General features: G+C 44.2%; 1 protein-coding gene across 6 annotated transcripts in view; it reads left to right on the forward strand.

Annotated features, from left to right (window-relative positions):
* Positions 1-19,042, forward strand: part of ITPR2 (inositol 1,4,5-trisphosphate receptor type 2) — a 499,601-nt gene that overhangs the window by 162,563 nt on the left and 317,996 nt on the right. For all 6 annotated transcript variants that reach the window (XM_040345602.1, XM_040345605.1, XM_040345603.1 and 3 more), the window contains one exon: positions 16,466-16,507. In XM_040345602.1, coding sequence (XP_040201536.1) covers positions 16,466-16,507 — 42 coding nt within the window. The remainder of the gene's footprint in view (positions 1-16,465; positions 16,508-19,042) is intronic.

Below are 19,042 nucleotides of genomic sequence, written 5' to 3' on the forward strand. Positions count from 1 at the left end.
GATAAAGTTTGAAAAACAAAATCATAAATTATAATATAATAAATTACTATAAATAATTATAATAAATAATAATATAATTATAATAAAAATTATTCAATAATGTAATCAAATCAAAAACACTGAAATTTGCTCAGTTGTAGAATTGTCGCTGTCATTCGTTTTATTGTTTGATAACGAATTTCCCCACAAATCTCTATCGCTCAATTATCGCTGTTTTCTAGCTGGTCTTAAACCACTTTTGACATAAAGGGACACTTTTGGTTGCTATGGACAATCTACAGTTTGCAGGCAGAAAGAACAGTTTTTACTATATAAAAGTGCATGTAGGACACTGGGCAGACCACTAGGGACAAAGGGGGTGTGTAATTATTTCATACAGTACTGTAATCTATAAGATTACAGTATACTGTATGTATTGTGTTTATTTACTTTTTTGAATTTGGCGCCGATCTCCGCCCCCGTGCGTCATAACGTCGCAGGTAATGGAGCTCGGCGGCACTCGGTCACTGTGAATCGAGCGAGGAGGACACGTCTCGATCACACAGCGGGGAGACATCGCAGGATCCAGGGACAAGATAAGTAAACTCAGCCTGTGGACACTGCGAGGCGATCCAGAGTCTGGCTCGGGGTTACCGCTTTTGGTGCTGAAATTCCACCCCGAGCCAGACTCGGGAATACCGCTGAGGGGGTTAAGCATGTTTATATAAACCATATTTTCATAGGTATTTTGGACTTGTACTTGTTTGGGCGGTGCAGCAATTAAAGGTTTAGCATGTCGGCTCTGCAGTTCTGGGGTTCTTGGTTTTTTTCCTATTAGGGATCCCATCTGCTTGGAGTTTGTATGCTTTTTCTGTGTTTATATGGATTTTCTTCAATAACTGGTTAAAGGGGTTGTAAAGGTTAATTTTGTATTTTCTAAATAGGTTCCTTTAAGCCAGTGCATTGTTGGTTCACTTACCTTTTCCTTCGATTTCCCTTCTAAATGTTTTTTTTTTCTTTGTCTGAATTTCTCACTTCCTGTTTCTCCTCAGTAAGCTTGCCCCCATCATCCGGGCCATTCTGGCTGGGGGTTAGTCAGTGTGCTCGCCCCCTCCCTTGGGACTATATCCCTGCGGGATGACTCAGGCCTCGTACACATGACCGGACATGTCGACATGTCCACTGAAACTGGTCCGCCGACCAGTTTAAGCGGACAGATCCGATCGTGTGTACAGGCTAGCGGACAGATTTCCAGTGGACAAATGTTTCTTAGCATGCTAAGAAACATGTCCGCTGGAAAGCTGTCTGGCGGACATGTCCGCTGGTTAGGACGTCTAACCAGCGGACCGAAATCCCGCGCATGCGTCGAATTGATTCGACGCATGCGAGGAAGCATTGAACTCGCGCGAGAGAGAACGTCGGTGTCGTCAACGTCACGGCGTTCTCTGTCCGCACAGATTTCGGTTTGATGGTGTGTACAGCCATCAGACCGAAATCTCTGAGCGGACATGTCCGATGAAAACGGTCCGCGGACCGTTTTCATCGGACATGTCCGCTGGTGTGTACGAGGCCTCAGCGTCACATGTGTGGCTATACTTCTGCCCTATTGAAAGGCAATTTGCAGTTGATAATTTTTCAAAGGGTGTTTGACAAAGGTTGAGGAGGTGATCTGCCCCTCCTCACTGCCTGCTTTAACCCTCAAAATTCTGCACCATCTTGTTGTAACTATGTGCTATACATGTGATTGCAGGGCAGTTGCGGTGCAGCCATGTTCACGGTAATAGCTTGTGTTCAGGAGCTGTATTGCCTGCCAAATGCAACAGGCTGTTTAACTTTTGCCACTTCATAGGTACAACCCTGAGTGGCTGTATTGCATTTAGGTGGGTGGTTGGGGAGCAGTAAAAGTACTGCTTAACTGCTTGCTTTTAATCCCCCCCCCCCCTCTCGTTTGGCCATGTGAACGAACCCTAACTGGCCTCTGGATAAACTAGCCAGTATCTGAATTTCCTATGATTGAGAAAGGCCTGTCACTCTCATCATTTTTCTGCAATTAGTCAAGTAAACCCATTGGTTATCTAGAACCTGAAGTTAATACATCAGACAAATAAGCAGAGTCTCCACTAGATGGCAGCATTGACTAGTCTGTGGTTTGCCCCGACCTACATGGAAGAAGCGGTGTAGGCTGAATCCCCCACATGTTAACTAGCACTATTATTTATAGAGTCCTCCGCTCCTAAATAAGAAGTGTCCAGTTGACAGTTCCCAGCAGGCTGCTTATAACACCATGTTAAATATAATACAGCTGGTGGCCTGGGCCCAGTTTTCCCAGGACAGGCTTTTTTCTCTTTTTATTTGCTTTAGGAAAATGTTACTTTTCTAGGTTGTACTACACTACGGATGAGGATCTAGATAAGTGGCTACACCACATGCCAGCTGCAGTGAAAAAGACATCTCCTTCTCTCTTTGATTTACACGTGTATGTTCCATCCTAGTGCCCTCTGGCCAAGAGTCCCTTACCATCAGGAGGAAACTGGGCACCTACAGGGACTTGTGTTACAAACAGCTGCCAACTTTACCTCTGTGCCCTGCCACGTCTCTGTATTGACTGCCGTTGTACCCTCATTGGATTAAAGTGGCTATAAACCCAAACACTCTGTCCCTGACTCAAACTCTGCATTGTCACTCCCACCCTGATGCCTCGTATACATGACCTGTTTCTCGGCAGGAAAAAAAACGGATTCCTCTGAAGCCTGCCTTGCGTACACACGTTCAGGCCAAATAACGCCCGTCCAAAGTGCGGTGAAGTACACCACGTACAATGGGACTATAAAGGGGAAGTTCCATTCAAATGGTGCCACCCTTTGGGCTGCTTTTGCTGATCCTCGTGTTAGTAAAAGTTTGGTGAGAGACGATTCACGCTTTTCAGTTTTCGTGCTTTTCAGTCTGTTACAGTGTGAAGAATGTGCTATCTCCATTCCGAACGCTAGTTTTACCAGAACGAGCGCTCCCGTCTTATACTTGATTCTGAGCATGCACGTTTTTTTCCCCCTCGGGAAAGCATACACACGACCAGTTTTCCAGACAGGAAAAAGTCAGGCGGGAGTCACAGCAGGAAAAAAGAAAACATGTTCTCGCAGTTTTTTTTTCTCGTTGGGAAAACTGCGCTGGAGCATACACATGGCAGGTTTCCCCGGCCAAAAGCTGTCATGGCAGTTTTCCCGACGAGAAAAACGGTCGTGTGTACGAGGCATGACTCTGCATTTTCACCCTGTCAAGCGATTACACAGACATGATCCACTGTTGTCACCCTCAGGAAACCTGTCCTTTGCTATGCCATTGCCATGCAGGCATCACTTAAAGCGGATGTGCCATGGAAAAAAAAATATTAAAAGCCAGCAGCTACAAACACTGCAGCTGCTGACTTTTAATATTAGGACACTTACCTGTCCTGGAGTCCAGCGCCGTCCGCAGCAGAGGACCAGCGGTCGATCGTCACTCTGCTGCTCCCCCCGCCATCCACGGTGAGGGAACCAGGAAGTGAAGCGCTCCGGCTTCACTGCCCGGTTCCCTACGGCAGTGTTTCCCAACTCCAGTCCTCAAGGCACACCAACAGGTCATGTTTTCAGGCTTTCCATTATTTTGCACAGGTGATTTGATCAGTTTCACTGCCTTAGTAATTACCACAGCCGTTTCATCTGAGGGAAATCCTGAAAACATGACCTGTTGGTGTGCCTTGAGGACTGGAGTTGGGAAACACTGCCCTACGGCACATGCGCGAGTCACGCCTGCCGATTGGCTCCCACTGTGTAGTGGGAGCCGAGTGTTCCCAGCACACAACGGGGGGGCGGCGGGAGGTGACGTAATGCCCGCAGTCTGCCCGAGATTGTTGTGGCCAGAAGTGGGTGCAAATACCTGTCTTGAGACAGGTATCTGCACCCCCCTCCCCCCTGAAAGGCGTCAAATGTGACACCGGATGGGGGGGAGGGTTCCGATCAGCGTGAGTTCCACTTAAGGGTGGAGCTCCGCTTTAAAGGGGTTGTAAAGGTATAATTTTTTTTCCCTAAATAGCTTCCTTTACCTTAGTGCAGTCCTCCTTCACTTACCTCATCCTTCTATTTTGCTTTTAAATGTCCTTATTTCTTCTGAGAAATCCTCACTTCCTGTTCTTCTGTCTGTAACTACACACCGTAATGCAAGGCTTTCTCCCTGGTGTGGAGTGTCGTGCTCGCCCCCTCCCTTGGACTACAAGAGAGTCAGGACGCCCACTAACACACTGCTCCTTTCTCTATCTACAACGTAGAGAGCGTCCTGACTCTCCTGTAGTCCAAGGGAGGGGGTGAGCACAACACTCCACACCAGGGAGAAAGCCTTGCATTACTGTGTGGAGTTACAGTCAGAAGAACAGGAAGTGAGGATTTCTCAGAACAAATAAGGACATTTAAAAGCAAAATGGAAGGATGAGGTAAGTGAAGGAGGACTACACTAGGGTAAAGGAAGCTATTTAGGGAAAAATTGTACCTTTACAACCCCTTTAAGTGCATGTAGGCATGAAGTGGTAGCAAAGAAGCTGCAGGAGATCAGCAGCACTGAGATATTTACAATTATATCTACTTACTCAGCTTGGAGGTCAGCACTTAAACCAGTGTTTCTCAAACTTTTTTGTCTTGCGGCGCACCGAAGAGATCTACATTTTTTCACACCTGAAAAGATTTAACAATTTTTGTGGTGAAGAACTTATTTATTTTTACATATATGTTTAATTTGAAATGTAATGTGAAGGATGTGCCTGCTTTCGAGAGCAAATCAGATTGAAGCGATTGTAATCTTTTTCGCTTGCTTCCTTGCTTTTCATTTAACAGATTCTCTTCCAGAGTTCCAGACATGATTAAGTATTTCTCCAGCACTAAACAATGAACAAACTTTATTTATAAGCATCAAAGTTGGAATGAAACGGTCTCCATTATTATAATATATTTAGAGCAAGTGAGATCTCGCACAAGTCTCGCGTTCCGAAAGGAACCAATTAATGAAAGACTGACGGAGATTGCGTTTTTACATATGTTACTTATTTAACGTTTGCGGCATTGATTTACTATTTAATTTTTCGATATGTTCAAGGTTTCAAAACACTGGCAATTTTAAAATTACTTAGAACCCCCAAACATTATATAATTTTTAAGTAGAGACCCTAGAGAATAAAATGGCGGTTGTAGCAATATATATTTGCGCAGCAGTCTTTTTAAATGCAATTTTTTTGGGAAAAAATTACTTTAATTATTTTTTTAATGAATGAAAAAACTAGCCAGTAAAGTTAGCCCATTTTTTTTTATTTTTATAAATGTAAAAGATTTTACGCCGTGAGAATCGTGAGAGAATCGTGATCTTCATTCTAAGCAAAAAAAATCGTGATTCTCATTTTGGCCAAAATCGTGCAGCTCTAACCTGAGCTGTTTCTTCAGCATCTTGAGTCTCATGATCTTATGGACCTGATAGGGCTGTCCAATAGGCAGCATTAGTGGCAAGGCTCACCTTTTCTCAATCTTCGCTACTTACCAATTCGTCCCCTTACCTATTAAGCTGTGGAGGGTCTGCTTAGGCAGTGGAGACCATGAGTGGTGAACAAAGGTTTCCACCTAGGGTATGCAGGAGGAGTTAGAGAATACATAGAGAAACAGACCAGTCACCCATAGTAGAGACTAAATTAGTCTTACCTTAGTGGAGGAGCAAGGATAGAGACGTGTTTGCATTTAGTCCAATCCTGATAGGATTCCCTGGTGTCTTGCAATGACAGGATATAGAGGAAGTGCTGGAGGTTTAAATTTCCCGCCGTCGCGGCGGAATGACGAGACCACTGCAAATAATCTAAGGCTATTTAAGGCTTGTAAAGTACCAGGTAACATACCCCTGAGACCAGTGGCGGCTGGTGCTCAAAATTTTTGGGGGGGCGCAAACGAAAAAAAATATTGCACTCTCACTGTGCCCATCAAATGCAGCCACTGTGCTATCAATTGTCACCACTGTGCCATGCCATCAAACACAGCCACTGTGCCATCAATTGTCACCACTGTGCCATGCCATCAAACGCAGCCACTGTGCCATCAATTGTCACCACTGTTCCATGCCATTTAAACACAGCCACTGTGCCATCAATTCGCACCACTGTGCCATGCCATTAAACACAGTCACTGTGCCATGCCATCAAACGCAGCCACTGTGCCATCAATTGTCGCCACTGTGCCATGCCATCAAACACAGCCACTGTGCCATCATTTGTCACCACTGTGCCATCAATTGTCACCACTGTGCCCTTTAATTGTCACCACTGTGCCCATTGTCCCCACTGTGCCTATTGATGTCACTGTGCCCTTTAATTGTCGCCACTGTGCCCATTAATGCCGCTGTGCCAATTGTCCCCACTGTGCCTATTGTCGCCACTGTGCCTATTGTCGCCACTGTTGATGTCACTGTGCCCTTAATTGTCGCCACTGTGCCCATTCATGCCGCTGTGCCAATTGTCCCCACTGTGCCTATTGTCGCCACTGTGCCCATTGATGTCACTGACTGTGCCCTTCGTAGCCGCTGTGCCCTGTAAAGTGCCCCTTTCCCCCCCGCCCGGCACTTACCTTTACTGGAGTCAGCCATCCACGCCCCTCGATGTCTTCTACCGCCCTCGATGACTGACAGCCGTCTCAGCCAATCAGGTTACCGGTAGCCAGAACCGGCCAACCTGATTGGCTGAGACGCCTGTCAGTCTTATCCAAGGAAAGCACCCCGGTGGCTCTGATAGGCACTTCCGTACAGCCAACCAGCTGCCGTTATTCAGATGGCCGGACATGAGCGCCGACCATCTGAATAGAACAGCGGCAGCGGCGATAATAACATAGATTCGTGAAATGCATGAATCTATGTTATTAGACTCAGTGGCGGTGAGAGCCAGAGGGGGCGGCGCTCCAGCGCCCTCTATGGACGAACTGCCACTGCCTGAGACCATCAGAGTGGGGTGCCTTCCATCTAGCTTGTTTAGAGGCTGTACAGGCAAGGACTTTCACCCAGGAGAGGCTTGAACCTGGCTGGGGCGAGAGCGGTAAGGGGTGCTAAGCGTTCCATCCAGTCCCGGGCAGGTGAGGAAAAAAAGGAGAATGCTGAGGTGCTAAAATGTATAGCTATTCAGTCCTATCAGGTTTTGAAGGGCAGAGTCACAACCCAAATGTATTCTGCCATGATGTGACAGGAAATATATTTCATCTGTGTATTTTGCTGTTTGCCCAGAGTTCAGCCCTAAAGTGAACCTGTCCTGTCAGATATACAGAAGCTGCCTTTGTTGACCTGTATTGGAGATGCCAATGTACTGACCCACGACCTTTGTGCGCAAAAAGCAGATAGAGAAAAGTCAGAACTTTAGCATGTTTCTTCTGAAAGGTTTCTTTTAAGCTGATCACATAGAAGAATACAATAGTTTCCTCTAAAGAAAATTATATTGTGTGAAGAAGATAACTCGTACTTTATTCCTTTTCCTGTTTTTGTATCCATAAAATAAGATAAATTGTTATAAAAGAAGGCGATATTGTGCGCTGTATACACTTTCACCCCCGGCTGACCTTCTCTCCGTGCGACAAAGATGACACAGAATAACAGAAAACACAGATGATACAAAAGGATTACTCACACCTTCGTGTATTCATTAAGTAATAGACTTAGATGTTTCTTTGTCTTAAGTCTCACCGAGGCCCCGCTGTGCGTTCTACAAGTACAACAGTTTTCGGGGACACTTCTTTGCCTCCGGTGAATTGCCAGACAGTGACAATGTAACTGCTTTATGTCTACGCATAATACATAGAGCTTAAAAGTAGGTATTGTCAGGTTAAAGTATCGGTAAACCCATTCACTAAAACCTCTTATAATCTTTAACATGTGAATGTCATTTCAAAAGGACCTTTTAAAATGTTGGAAATCTGAAGCTTTCATTAAAAGAATGCCTGGTGATCGTGCCATGAAGGTCCTTCTCCAGATTCTTCCAGTTGTAGGGTGACAACACTGTCCCTGTCTCTAAATTTGCTTCTGCGTTGTCACCCTGTCACAAGCCCTCTCCCAAAGGAGACTACAAGTGGCCAATTAAGGCATCAGGCAGGCATGGTCCGCTGTTGTAACCACCAGGAAATCCACCCTGAGAAATGCCATGCAGACAGGAAATGGCTTCAAAGGTGCTGCAGGAGATCAGCAGCACTGTGATGTAACACAAAATATAAAGGCAGTTGTTTGTGATACACAGTGCTTTTTCAGACAAACTTTATTCAGTTAAAGCCGGTTCACGCCATGCCCGCACATGAATTACACTGGAACCCGCTATGCGTTCCTGTTCAATTCAAAGTTCTAAGTTTTCTCTTTCAATTACGGGCACTGATATGGCAGCACTGATGGGCACAGATGAGATGGCACTGATGGAAATCGATGAGGTAGTACTGACGGGCACAGATGAGGTGGCACTGATTGGCAGGGCTGGTATGCGGCACTGATGGGCACACATAGGCGGCACTGATGGGCACACATAGGCTGCACTGATGGGCACACATAGGCGGCACTGATGGGCACACATAGGCGGCACTGATGGGCACACATAGGCGGCACTGATGGGCACTCATGGGCGGCACTGATGGGCACTCATGGGCGGCACTGATGGACACTCATGGGCGGCACTGGGCACTCATAGGCGGCACAGATGGGCACTTATGGGTGGCACTGATGGATACTTATGGGTGGCACAGATGGGCACTGATAGGTGGGCACTGGGCATGGATGGGCACTGTGGGGTGGCGATGATGGACACTGTGGGGTGGCACTGATGGACACTGTGGGGCGGCACTGATTTACCCATGTTGCCAGTCAGTGCCCATTTGTGGGCACTGATTGGCATCTTTTTTATTTTTTAATGCATTTTTTTTTCAGACTTTTTTTTTTTTTGCCCCCTATTTGTTTTTGTTTGCCCTTCCCTGGTGGTCCAGTGTGGCGATCCGAGGGGGGGCTGCGCTGATAAACAATCAGCGCGAACCCCCCCTGTCAGGAGAGCCGCCGATCGGCTCTCCTCTACTCGCGTCTTTCACACGCGAGTGAGGAAGAGCCATCAACGGCTCTTCCTGTTTACATCGTGATCAGCCGTGGTTGGACACGGCTGATCACGTGGTAAAGAGCCTCCGTGAGAGACTCTTTACCGAGATCGGTGTTGCAGGGTGTCAGACTGACACCCTGCAACAACGATCGCCACGATGCGCGCCCACGGGGGTGCGCAGCGGCTCAGAATCCTGAGGACGTCATATGACGTCCAGTCAGGATTCTACAACCACTTTGCCGACGTCAATATGTCATTGGAGGGCGGCAAGTGGTTAAAAATGATCGTGAGTAGTCTCCAGAGCATTTTTCATGACGTGAAAAATGGGCATTAAAAATTTAGAACATGCTCTATTTTTTCTCTACATTTTTCACGTTGTGAAAAATGGCCGTGTGTAGGCTTTAACGACGGGGAAAAAAACACACGTGCTCAGAAGCAAGTTATGAGAAGGGAAATTTGCATAATCAGCCCAAAGGGTGGCTTCATTCGAATGGAACTTCCCCTTTATAGTGCCGTCGTACGTGTCACCACGCTTTGCTCGAGCATTTTTTTTTTTTCACAAACACAGGCTTGACAAGAATCACGTTGAGAAAAACGTTTTTTCCATGACATTAAAAATGGTCGTGTGTATGCAGCATTAGAGTTTACTTTCATGCCTCCTTTTTAAAGCAAAGCAGTCACAAACTTGGATAATATAAACTGAGCATATGATTCATGGTCACATAGTTAGTCAGGTTGCGAAAAGACACAAGATCATCTAGTTCAACCAAAAGGAAAAAAATAAAGAAACAAATCAAAACCTTCATATACACGCAGTTTATCCAGAGGAAAGCAAAAAAAGAACATTAATGCATTGTCCAATTTGATCCCACAAGGGGAAAGAAATCCTTCCTGACCCCCCAGGTGTCAATTGAATATTCCCTGGATCAGCTACCCCTTGTGTTATTATCTATAAATGTTAGTGTCCAGTTATATTTTGTGCATTTAGGAATGCAATTATCTATTTTTTTTTAAACAATCTATGGAGCTGGCTGGAGCTAATTCTTGAGGGAATCTATTCAACATTTTCACAGCTTTTACTGTGAAGAAGCCTTTCCATTTGTGAAGGTTAAATCTTTTTTTATGAAAAAAATACATTAGCTGATGTGACCTTTTGAGGAAAATATCATTTTGAAATGATCAGTAGATTAGGAGGTATAGACAGATGAAAGTATAATTAAAGTTGAACTCCAGCTAAAATGTTCTTCATAGTATTGGACGGAGTGTTGAGAGATTAGACCCTGTATAAACTGTATGTAGCTGATGTGCTGTGTTCTGGCATCAGTACAAGGACTTCCTGTCCTGTTCCCAGAACTAAATCGAGTCTGCCTAAGGCCTCGTACACACGACCGAGTTTCTCGGCAAAAACCAGCAAGAAACTTGCTGGGAGATATTTTTTTGCCGAGGAAAACGGTCGTGTGTACATTTTCGTCGAGGAAACTGTCGAGAAACTCGACGAGCCAAAAAGAGAGCAAGTTCTCCATTTCCTTGACGGGAATGGAGAAAATTGGCTTGTCGAGTTCCTCGACAGCCTGACAAGGAATGAGAGAGTGGGTAACCGCTCAAAGAGAACCAGGTAATCTGATTCCTGTGGTCCGAGCCAAGGGTGCAGGCAGTGCAATCAAAATGCAGGTTAGGATGAAGGAAAAAAGCTGGGACAGCCGCACTCCAAAAAAACTCCTCCTTTAATTAAAAATCACAAAATACATGCCACAGCAAAAAACAGCACAACAAAAGAAAAGCTGACGTTTCGCACTATGCCTTAGTGCTTCTTCATAGCTAGTGTGTAAACAGTAAAATGAGTGAATATATACCTTACAACCCAATGAGTGGGAGGGGGCTCTGGAAACAATTAGGTTAAACAGGGTCCCCTGTGAAGTTTGGGTGTGTCTCGACAGACAATCAGAGAGTGTCTCATGTGGACTATGTCTCATGCAAATTCATAGTGAATAGTGAACATTGGATAAAATGATGTGTTGACCCAATAGAGAAGTGGGGTGCAGAAAAATGTGAAAGAGAGTGTAGGAGTATGTGTAAGTGTGAAGAAATATATTTGAGTGTAAGAGAAGTGAATTAAAGTGGACAGGAAATGGAATGATATGTGTAAAACATGTATAACTTGTATAAGTAACAAATAAAATTAAATTAAGAAAACAAAAAATATGATATGAATTGAAGTGCGATAAAGTAAAGTGAAATTAATTAAAAAAGAAGAAAGAAAAACAAATAAAAAGGGGAAAAAAGGGAAAAAAAAAAAAAGGGGAAAAAATAGGGGTGAATATGACGGTGAACCATATAAAGGACGATGCATAAACCATAAAATAATATGGTGTAATGTAGTGAACAAAAAATGCCTAAAGATTGAGCATAGTGTAAAGGTGCACCTTAATTCTAACGGTCTTATTTGTTTTATAGTATATTAACGTGTGTTTTTTATTATTTTTATGATTATTATTATATTGTTTTTTGTATTTTTGTTGCCTGTATGTGTTTGTGTACTTACTCATTATTGAAATAATAACTGAGACACCGGGGCATCTATCTGGACTGGTTAAACATTCATTGTGAGCTGAACCATTAATACAAAGACAAAAACAAATGCAAAAAGATGTGAACATGTGTGGCCGTTTATAGAAAAGGTTTTAAAATATCCTAAAAATCAGTAAATGAGTAAACATGCAGAGTAGTATGGAATGATAGTAAAAAAGAGGCACTTACACTCAAATATATTTCTTCACACTTACACATACTCCTACACTCTCTTTCACACTTTTCTGCACCCCACTTCTCTATTGGGTCAACACATCATTTTATCCAATGTTCACTATCCACTATGAATTTGTATGAGACATAGTCCACATGAGACACTCTCTGATTGTCTGTCGAGACACACCCAAACTTCACAGGGGACCCTGTTTAACTTAATTGTTTCCAGAGCCCCCTCCCACTCATTGGGTTGTAAGGTATATATTCACTCATTTTACTGTTTACACACTAGCTATGAAGAAGCACTAAGGCATAGTGCGAAACGGCAGCTTTTCTTTTGTTGTGCTGTTTTTTGCTGTGGCATGTATTTTGTGATTTTTAATTAAAGGAGGAGTTTTTTTGGAGTGCGGCTGTCCCAGCTTTTTTCCTTCATCCTAGCCTGACAAGGAACTCGACGAGGAAAACGATGTGTTTCGCCCGTCGAGTTTCTCGGTCGTGTGTACGAGGCCTCAGTGATGCTCAGCCATTTACAGGAAGCCTTGTATATACAACGCGTCCTGTGATTGGATGAGGTGGAGGTTGTGATGTCATTTACCCACTTCTCCACCTCAGTCAATCAAAAGAAAGCCTTGTATTTATGCATAAAAATACAAGGCTTTCTGTGAACAGTTGAGCAGCTCTTGGGCAGACTTGATCTTGTTCCGGGAGGGACAGGATGTCTCCATACTGCTGCCGGAACACAGTGCTGTATACTAAATGTATCGGACGCTACCAGGGGCGGACTGACCATTGGGGCTCTCGGGCACTGCCCGAGGGCCCCAATGCTCTAGGGGGCCCATCAGGGTTGCCAGGCTCAATAAAACCAGGCACAGTATGTAAAAATCTGTGTTTTCTTTACATCTGTCCCTGATATGTCAGAAACCGACATGCTTTTGATGTAAAAAACCTGAGATTTTAGCTGCCCTGCCTCTGCACTGCCTCCTGGCGTGGTGGCCACCTGTAAGCCGGGGGGGCTTCATGATCTTCTATTGCCCGGGGGCCCCATGAGTTGTCAGTCCGCCCCTGGACGCTACATACACTTTATATAGCTCTCACGGCTAACATTTATTTTTTCGTTTCGGACAACTATTTAAAGTAACACAAAACCTGGAGTTAGCTTTAAGCGCCGCTTAACCACTTTGATGCAAACAATGAAGGTTTATTATTTAGTTGTGCTTATAAGTGACATGGTGTGTTTCTTGAAGAAGGTTTCAACCCAAGGCCAGTGATACACATAAACAAATCGTCATGCTGCAAAAAAAACAAAAACAAAAAAACACACAGAATAACACTTAGGCTCCATGCACTCAGAAGCTAAAAAAAAGCTATAAAAAACGCCAGCCTTTCAACGTTTTTTAGCGTTTTTGCAATAGCTTTTATTAGTGTTTTTCAGTGTAGTTTTTTTTTTTTTTTTAATGGCGTTTTGCGTTTTTTAGCATTTTTTTCCCCACTGAAAAACGTTCTGGCGTTCAGGAAAAAGCCCATAAACTCCACTGCTCATTAACACTAAAAAACGTCCATGTGTGCATGGGCACATAGGCTAACATAGAGTGCAGTTTATGGGCTTTTAAAAAAAAAGCCAAAACGCCAATAAACTACAGTTTATCAGCTTCTGTGTGCATGGAGCCTTAAAGTGGTTCTAAGGCCTTGTTTTTTTTTTTTAGAAAACCTTCTGTGGTGCCTGTGTCCCCCAGCTCCACCTTATACTTACCCGAGCCCCTGATCCAGCAATGTGCACAAGAGCAGCGGCTCTCCCGGATCTGTCCCTTCTCACAGGGCAGACTGAGAGCAAATGGAGCCATTGGCTTCTGCTGCTGTCAATCAAATTCTGCGACTAGGGATCAGGGGGCTGGGCCAAGCTGCTCTATGTGTGCCAATGGATGAAAGCAAGGGGGCTCCAGGAGCGAGCCTGCACGAGTGCCCCCATAGGCTTCTTATGGGGACACTCTCTGCAGAGGAGGAGCCAGGTGTGATGGCGGGGAACCTTGAGAGCAGGAGGATCAAAACCATTGTACAGAGCAGGTAGGTATGACATGTTTTTTATTTTAATTTAAAAAAGGAAGCTTTAATGTTACTTTAAAGACAACACTTCATGAATTATGATCATAAATCACATCTTTAAAGCATTTAGTAGTAGACAATATAAAATGCTCGTTTGCAGCCCATGGAGACATGACCAAAGATGGGATTTTGACCTCCCTTTAATTTTCCAAATCCTATGGAAAAAGGCTCTCAAGTGTATCAGACATGGTGCTCAGAGAGCTGACATGTGGATTTACAGAGAGTCTAGTGCATGAGGGAAACATTTGTTTCATTTTGTTTTGGATTTATTCGTTAAGTTAATCATTTTGTTTTGTCATATTCATTATATTAGACCGATTGATTTTCAGAATTAATTTTGTAATGGGATAGAATAGAAAATAATACAACAAGAATAGAAAAAATAGAATAGAAAATAAAGGAATAGAATAAAACAATAGAATAGAAAACAACAGAATAGAATAAAATAGAATAGAGTAGAAAAAAAATAGATTTGAATAAAATAAAATTGAATAAATATATCCGTCTTCCGAGATTCAACGTTGATTCAACGTTGTTTTCGAATTTCAGGAGACAGCTATATTTGTTCCATTTTATTCTATTCTATTTTTTGCATTTTATTCTATTCTATTCTATTATTTTCTACTCTACTCTATTCTTTTATTTTCTATTCTGTTTTATTCTATTTATTCCATTCCTTTATTTTCCATTCTATTCTGTTTTATTCTATTCTTTTATATTGTTGTCCTTTATTTTCTATTCAGCTTTATTATATTATGTTCTATTCTATTCCATTACTTTCTAATCTTTTATGTTTTATTTTATTCTGTTATATTATGTTTTATTTTTTCCCTTTATGTTCTATTCTATGTTATCCTATTATACCCTTTAAATTTCCATTCTATTATTTTGTATTCTATTTAATTCTGTAAAGCAGTGTTCCCCAACCCCCGGTCCGCGGCCCAGTGCCGGGCCGTGGCTTATTTGCAGCCGGGCCGCCAAGGCTGCACTGTGTGAGGTGCGGTGGCGGGCAGAGAGATGACATCTCTCACCGCCCGCCTGAATCATGACACTTCTGCCCACACAGCGGGGCTGCTACATTGGCGCTTCTGGCACACGCCCTCACCTAGCATCACCGCTCTTCCGCCCTGAGCCCTCACAGCGTGCAGAATGTCGAATGTGCGGCGGGGAGCAGAGAGATGACATGTCTTGCCGCCCGCCTAGCATCACCTCTCTTCCCCCTCACAGCATGCGGAATGTCGGAGGTGTGGCGAGGAGCAGAGAGATGACATCTCTCACCGCCCGCCCTGCATCTCCGCTCTCCTGCCCTCACTCAACTGTACTACCAATGCAGTGCCATTCCTCATCTGGTGGCACTGGCAGGTGACGTGGCAAGTGGCATTCCTCATCTGGTGGCAGGCAGTGGACGTGGCAAGTGGCATTCCTCATCTGGTGGCACAGGCAGGTGACGTGGCATTCCTCATCTGGTAGCACTGGCAGGTGACGTGGCATTCCTCATCTGGTGGCAGGCAGTGGACGTGGCAAGTGGCATTCCTCATCTGGTGGCAGGCAGTGGACGTGGCAAGTGGCATTCCTCATCTGGTAGCACTGGCAGGTGACATGGCATTCCTCCTCTGGTGGCAGGCAGTGGACGTGGCAAGTGGCATTCCTCATCTGGTGGCAGGCAGTGGACGTGGCAAGTGGCATTCCTCATCTGGTAGCACTGGCAGGTGACGTGGCATTCCTCATCTGGTGGCAGGCAGTGGACGTGGCAAGTGGCATTCCTCATCTGGTGGCAGGCAGTGGACGTGGCATTCCTCATCTGGTAGCACTGGCAGGTGACGTGGCATTCCTCATCTGGTGGCAGGCAGTGGACGTGGCAAGTGGCATTCCTCATCTGGTGGCAGGCGACATGGCAAGTGACACGCTGATGGCTCCCACTGATTCTGCATTATGGTGAGTTGAACTATTTCATTTATATTACAATGTAATATAAGAAATAATGTGCTTCAATCATTCTGACACCATACCAATCATGGTAACGTGATGATTGAAGCGCCAACAGCAGAACACCATCTATTGCCCTGATAAATTGCCCGCGAAAAATCGCTTACCCCCGCCTGTGCGTACACCCCCTCCCCTCGCCGGGCCTTGGCACAATTTTCTTCCAGGCAACCGGTCCCCAGTGCCAAAAAGGTTGGGGACCACTGCTGTAAAGCACCTTAAGTAAGCATTAATCATCTTATTTCACTGTTATATCTTACTGTATTTATTGCAATATGTTTCCATTTAGAATTTGAATTCATTTTGGAATTTCGAAAATAATTTGAATAATTTGTTTAGTTATAATTTTTTTCAGATTCATTAAAATTACTATTGTGATTTGTAAATTCGGATACAACACACATGTCTAGATGTATTGTTTATGGTAAACTAAATAAATAATCTCTGAATGTACTTTAAATTAGGATTTTATTCTTTTTTATTTGCAAGTAAGAATGTTTTATATGTGTAGATATACGATGTGTATATATGATACAAATCTTTTGTCTATTTTAGATCAACCCAGATTATCGGGATGCCAATGATGGCAAAGTTACAGTAAGTATCCATATTTGTATCCAGTCTAAACATTGTAATAAAGTGTATCTAAATCCAAGAACAAAAAAAAGTCATACATTGCAGTTTACCATGCCTTAGCTTTTTTCATGTAAAAGACTGTGGCCAATTTCTAGCTAATCACAATAGTAAACACTAGGGTTGTCCCGATACCACTTTTTTAAGACCGAGTACAAGTACCGATCCTTTTTTTCAAGTACTCGCCGATACTGATTACCGATACTTTTTTAAAAAAAATTAAATTTTGCGACCGAATGCGACGGTGTTTCGTCACAAACGGCTACCCATCTCATCTTGCTACGGAAGTGACGTTCCGCCGAGAAATTTCGCACTGCGCAGGCGCGATGCGTTCCAAACGATTTGCAACAATACAGAGCAGTGAAACCGTCAGATAATGTCACGGAAGTGATGTTACAGACAATTCAAACACTAGGCTATGCTTTCCAAGACTAATACTTCCCTTGTTACCTAGTGTCTCCAGAACTGCCATCTGTCCCTGTACAACCTAAAGCAACCTGTGGTGTTAGGTTCTGCATTGCTGGTACTTGTAGTGCCTATCCAGAGCAACCTGTGGTGATAGATCCTGCTATGCTGGGACTTGTAGTGCCTCTAAAGATGCCAGCTGTCCTTGAACTGCCCTATACAATCCAGGGCAACCAGTGCAGATTATCCTGCCATGCTTGGACTTGTAGTGCCTCTAGAGCTGTCAGCTGCCCCAATACAAGGCAGAGCAACCTGTGGTGTTAGGTCCTGCTATGCTTGATAGGCATGATAATCACCACTGGTTGCCCTGCCTTGTATATGAGGATTTCTACTAGCAGAGGAGCCAGCAGCATGTAGGACACATCCTATTTACTGTAACCAATGTCCCTTGTGCTAATTTTTTCTTTCATTTGCAACTAAATTAAGACTGCTCACATGAGTCTGTTTTTTTTTTGTTCCACCAGTGGATCACTTGATGTGGGTGGGGGAATGCTCCCTACTGACCTATTGTTTTCTTACAGCAGGGAGACTTCCCCACTGTCAGAATACACTGATCAGCCGGCTATAGTCTGCAGTGCTGATCGAATGGGGAAACCCCGATAGGACAGTTGTACAGAAGTCGATCGGGAGATCAACTTCTGTATAGGCACAATTCCCTTACATGGATCGAAGTTTGGCCGGTCCCTGCTGAACCAGCTGAATTTTTATCCATGTACTGTATGGCCAGCTTTAGGCTTCCCTTTTTTCCCCCTTTATTTTCACCTAGCGCTCCTGCAAGTAACACACTTTCTGTACAAGGGGGACAACGCTCACTTACTGTACTGTATCTATGGAGGAGCAACGTTGTCACTTCAGGCTTCTGTCCTGATTTGGACTACAAACACCTCCCCCTTTTCCATTACAAAGGGAGAAGGTGTTTATAATTTACAGAAGATAGCTCTGGATGCATAGATTAGATTGTAAGCTCTAATTAGATTGTAAACTCTTCTTAGCAGGGCCCTCTTAATCCTCTTGTATTTTATTGTATTCTAACTGTATTGTCTCCCTTTTTATATTGTAAAGCTCTGAATAAACTGTTGGCGCTATATAAATCCTGAATAATAATGCATAGGACACTGAATTTCTGTCAGGATCAACTGGTATTTTTTGGTATTTGCAGACAATGTACTTAGCCTTTAAATTAAAAGCAATGCAGCCACCACATCAGGTTAGCTGCATTATATTCACTTGTCCTTGGGTTTAGATACCCTTTAAGTTAGGGTCACCTTGTAAAAGTGGGAATTTAAAGTGATTGTAAGGGTAAACATTGTTTTTGATAATAAACATGTTCTGCTTACCTACTCTGTACAATGGCAGCTCTGATCCTGCTTTTTTTGGGACCCCTGTTGGCAGTCCTGGCTCCTCCTCTTTTTGGTGTGCCACCATACGAAGCCGCTTCCTATCATGGCACACCTGTGGGCTCGTTCCTGAGCTTCACTGCCTGCATCTATTGACACAGACATCATGGCTGGGCCCCGACCTGTTCCCAACTTCTTCGTCACAGGATTTGATTGACAGCAGCAGGAAACAATGGCTCCCGCTGCTATCAGTCTGCCCTGTGAGGAGCAAGAGAGAAGAGAGGGACGCTGCTCTTAGGCACAGCTCTGCATCGAGATCGGGCTCAGGTAAGTAATCTTGAAGCAGTGGCGGCTGGTACTCAAAATTTTTGGGGGGGGCGCAAATAAACTGAAAGATTCTGAAAAAAAAAAACCATCAATTGCAGCCTCACTGTGCCCATCAAACGCAGCCACTGTACCAAACACAGCCACTGTGCCATCAAAAGCTGCCACTGTGCCATCAAAAGCTGCCACTGTGCCATCAAACGCTGCCACTGTGCCATCAAAAGCTGCCACTGTGCCATCAAACGCAGCCACTGTGCCATCAAAAGCAGCCACTGTGCCATCAAATGCCGCCACTGTGCCCATTAAACGCCGACACTGTGCCCATTAAACGCCGACACTGTGCCCCAAATGCTGCCACTGTGCCCATTAATCG

This window comes from Rana temporaria, chromosome 3 (genome assembly GCF_905171775.1).
Source record: "Rana temporaria chromosome 3, aRanTem1.1, whole genome shotgun sequence".
Classification (NCBI taxonomy): Eukaryota; Metazoa; Chordata; class Amphibia; order Anura; family Ranidae; genus Rana; species Rana temporaria.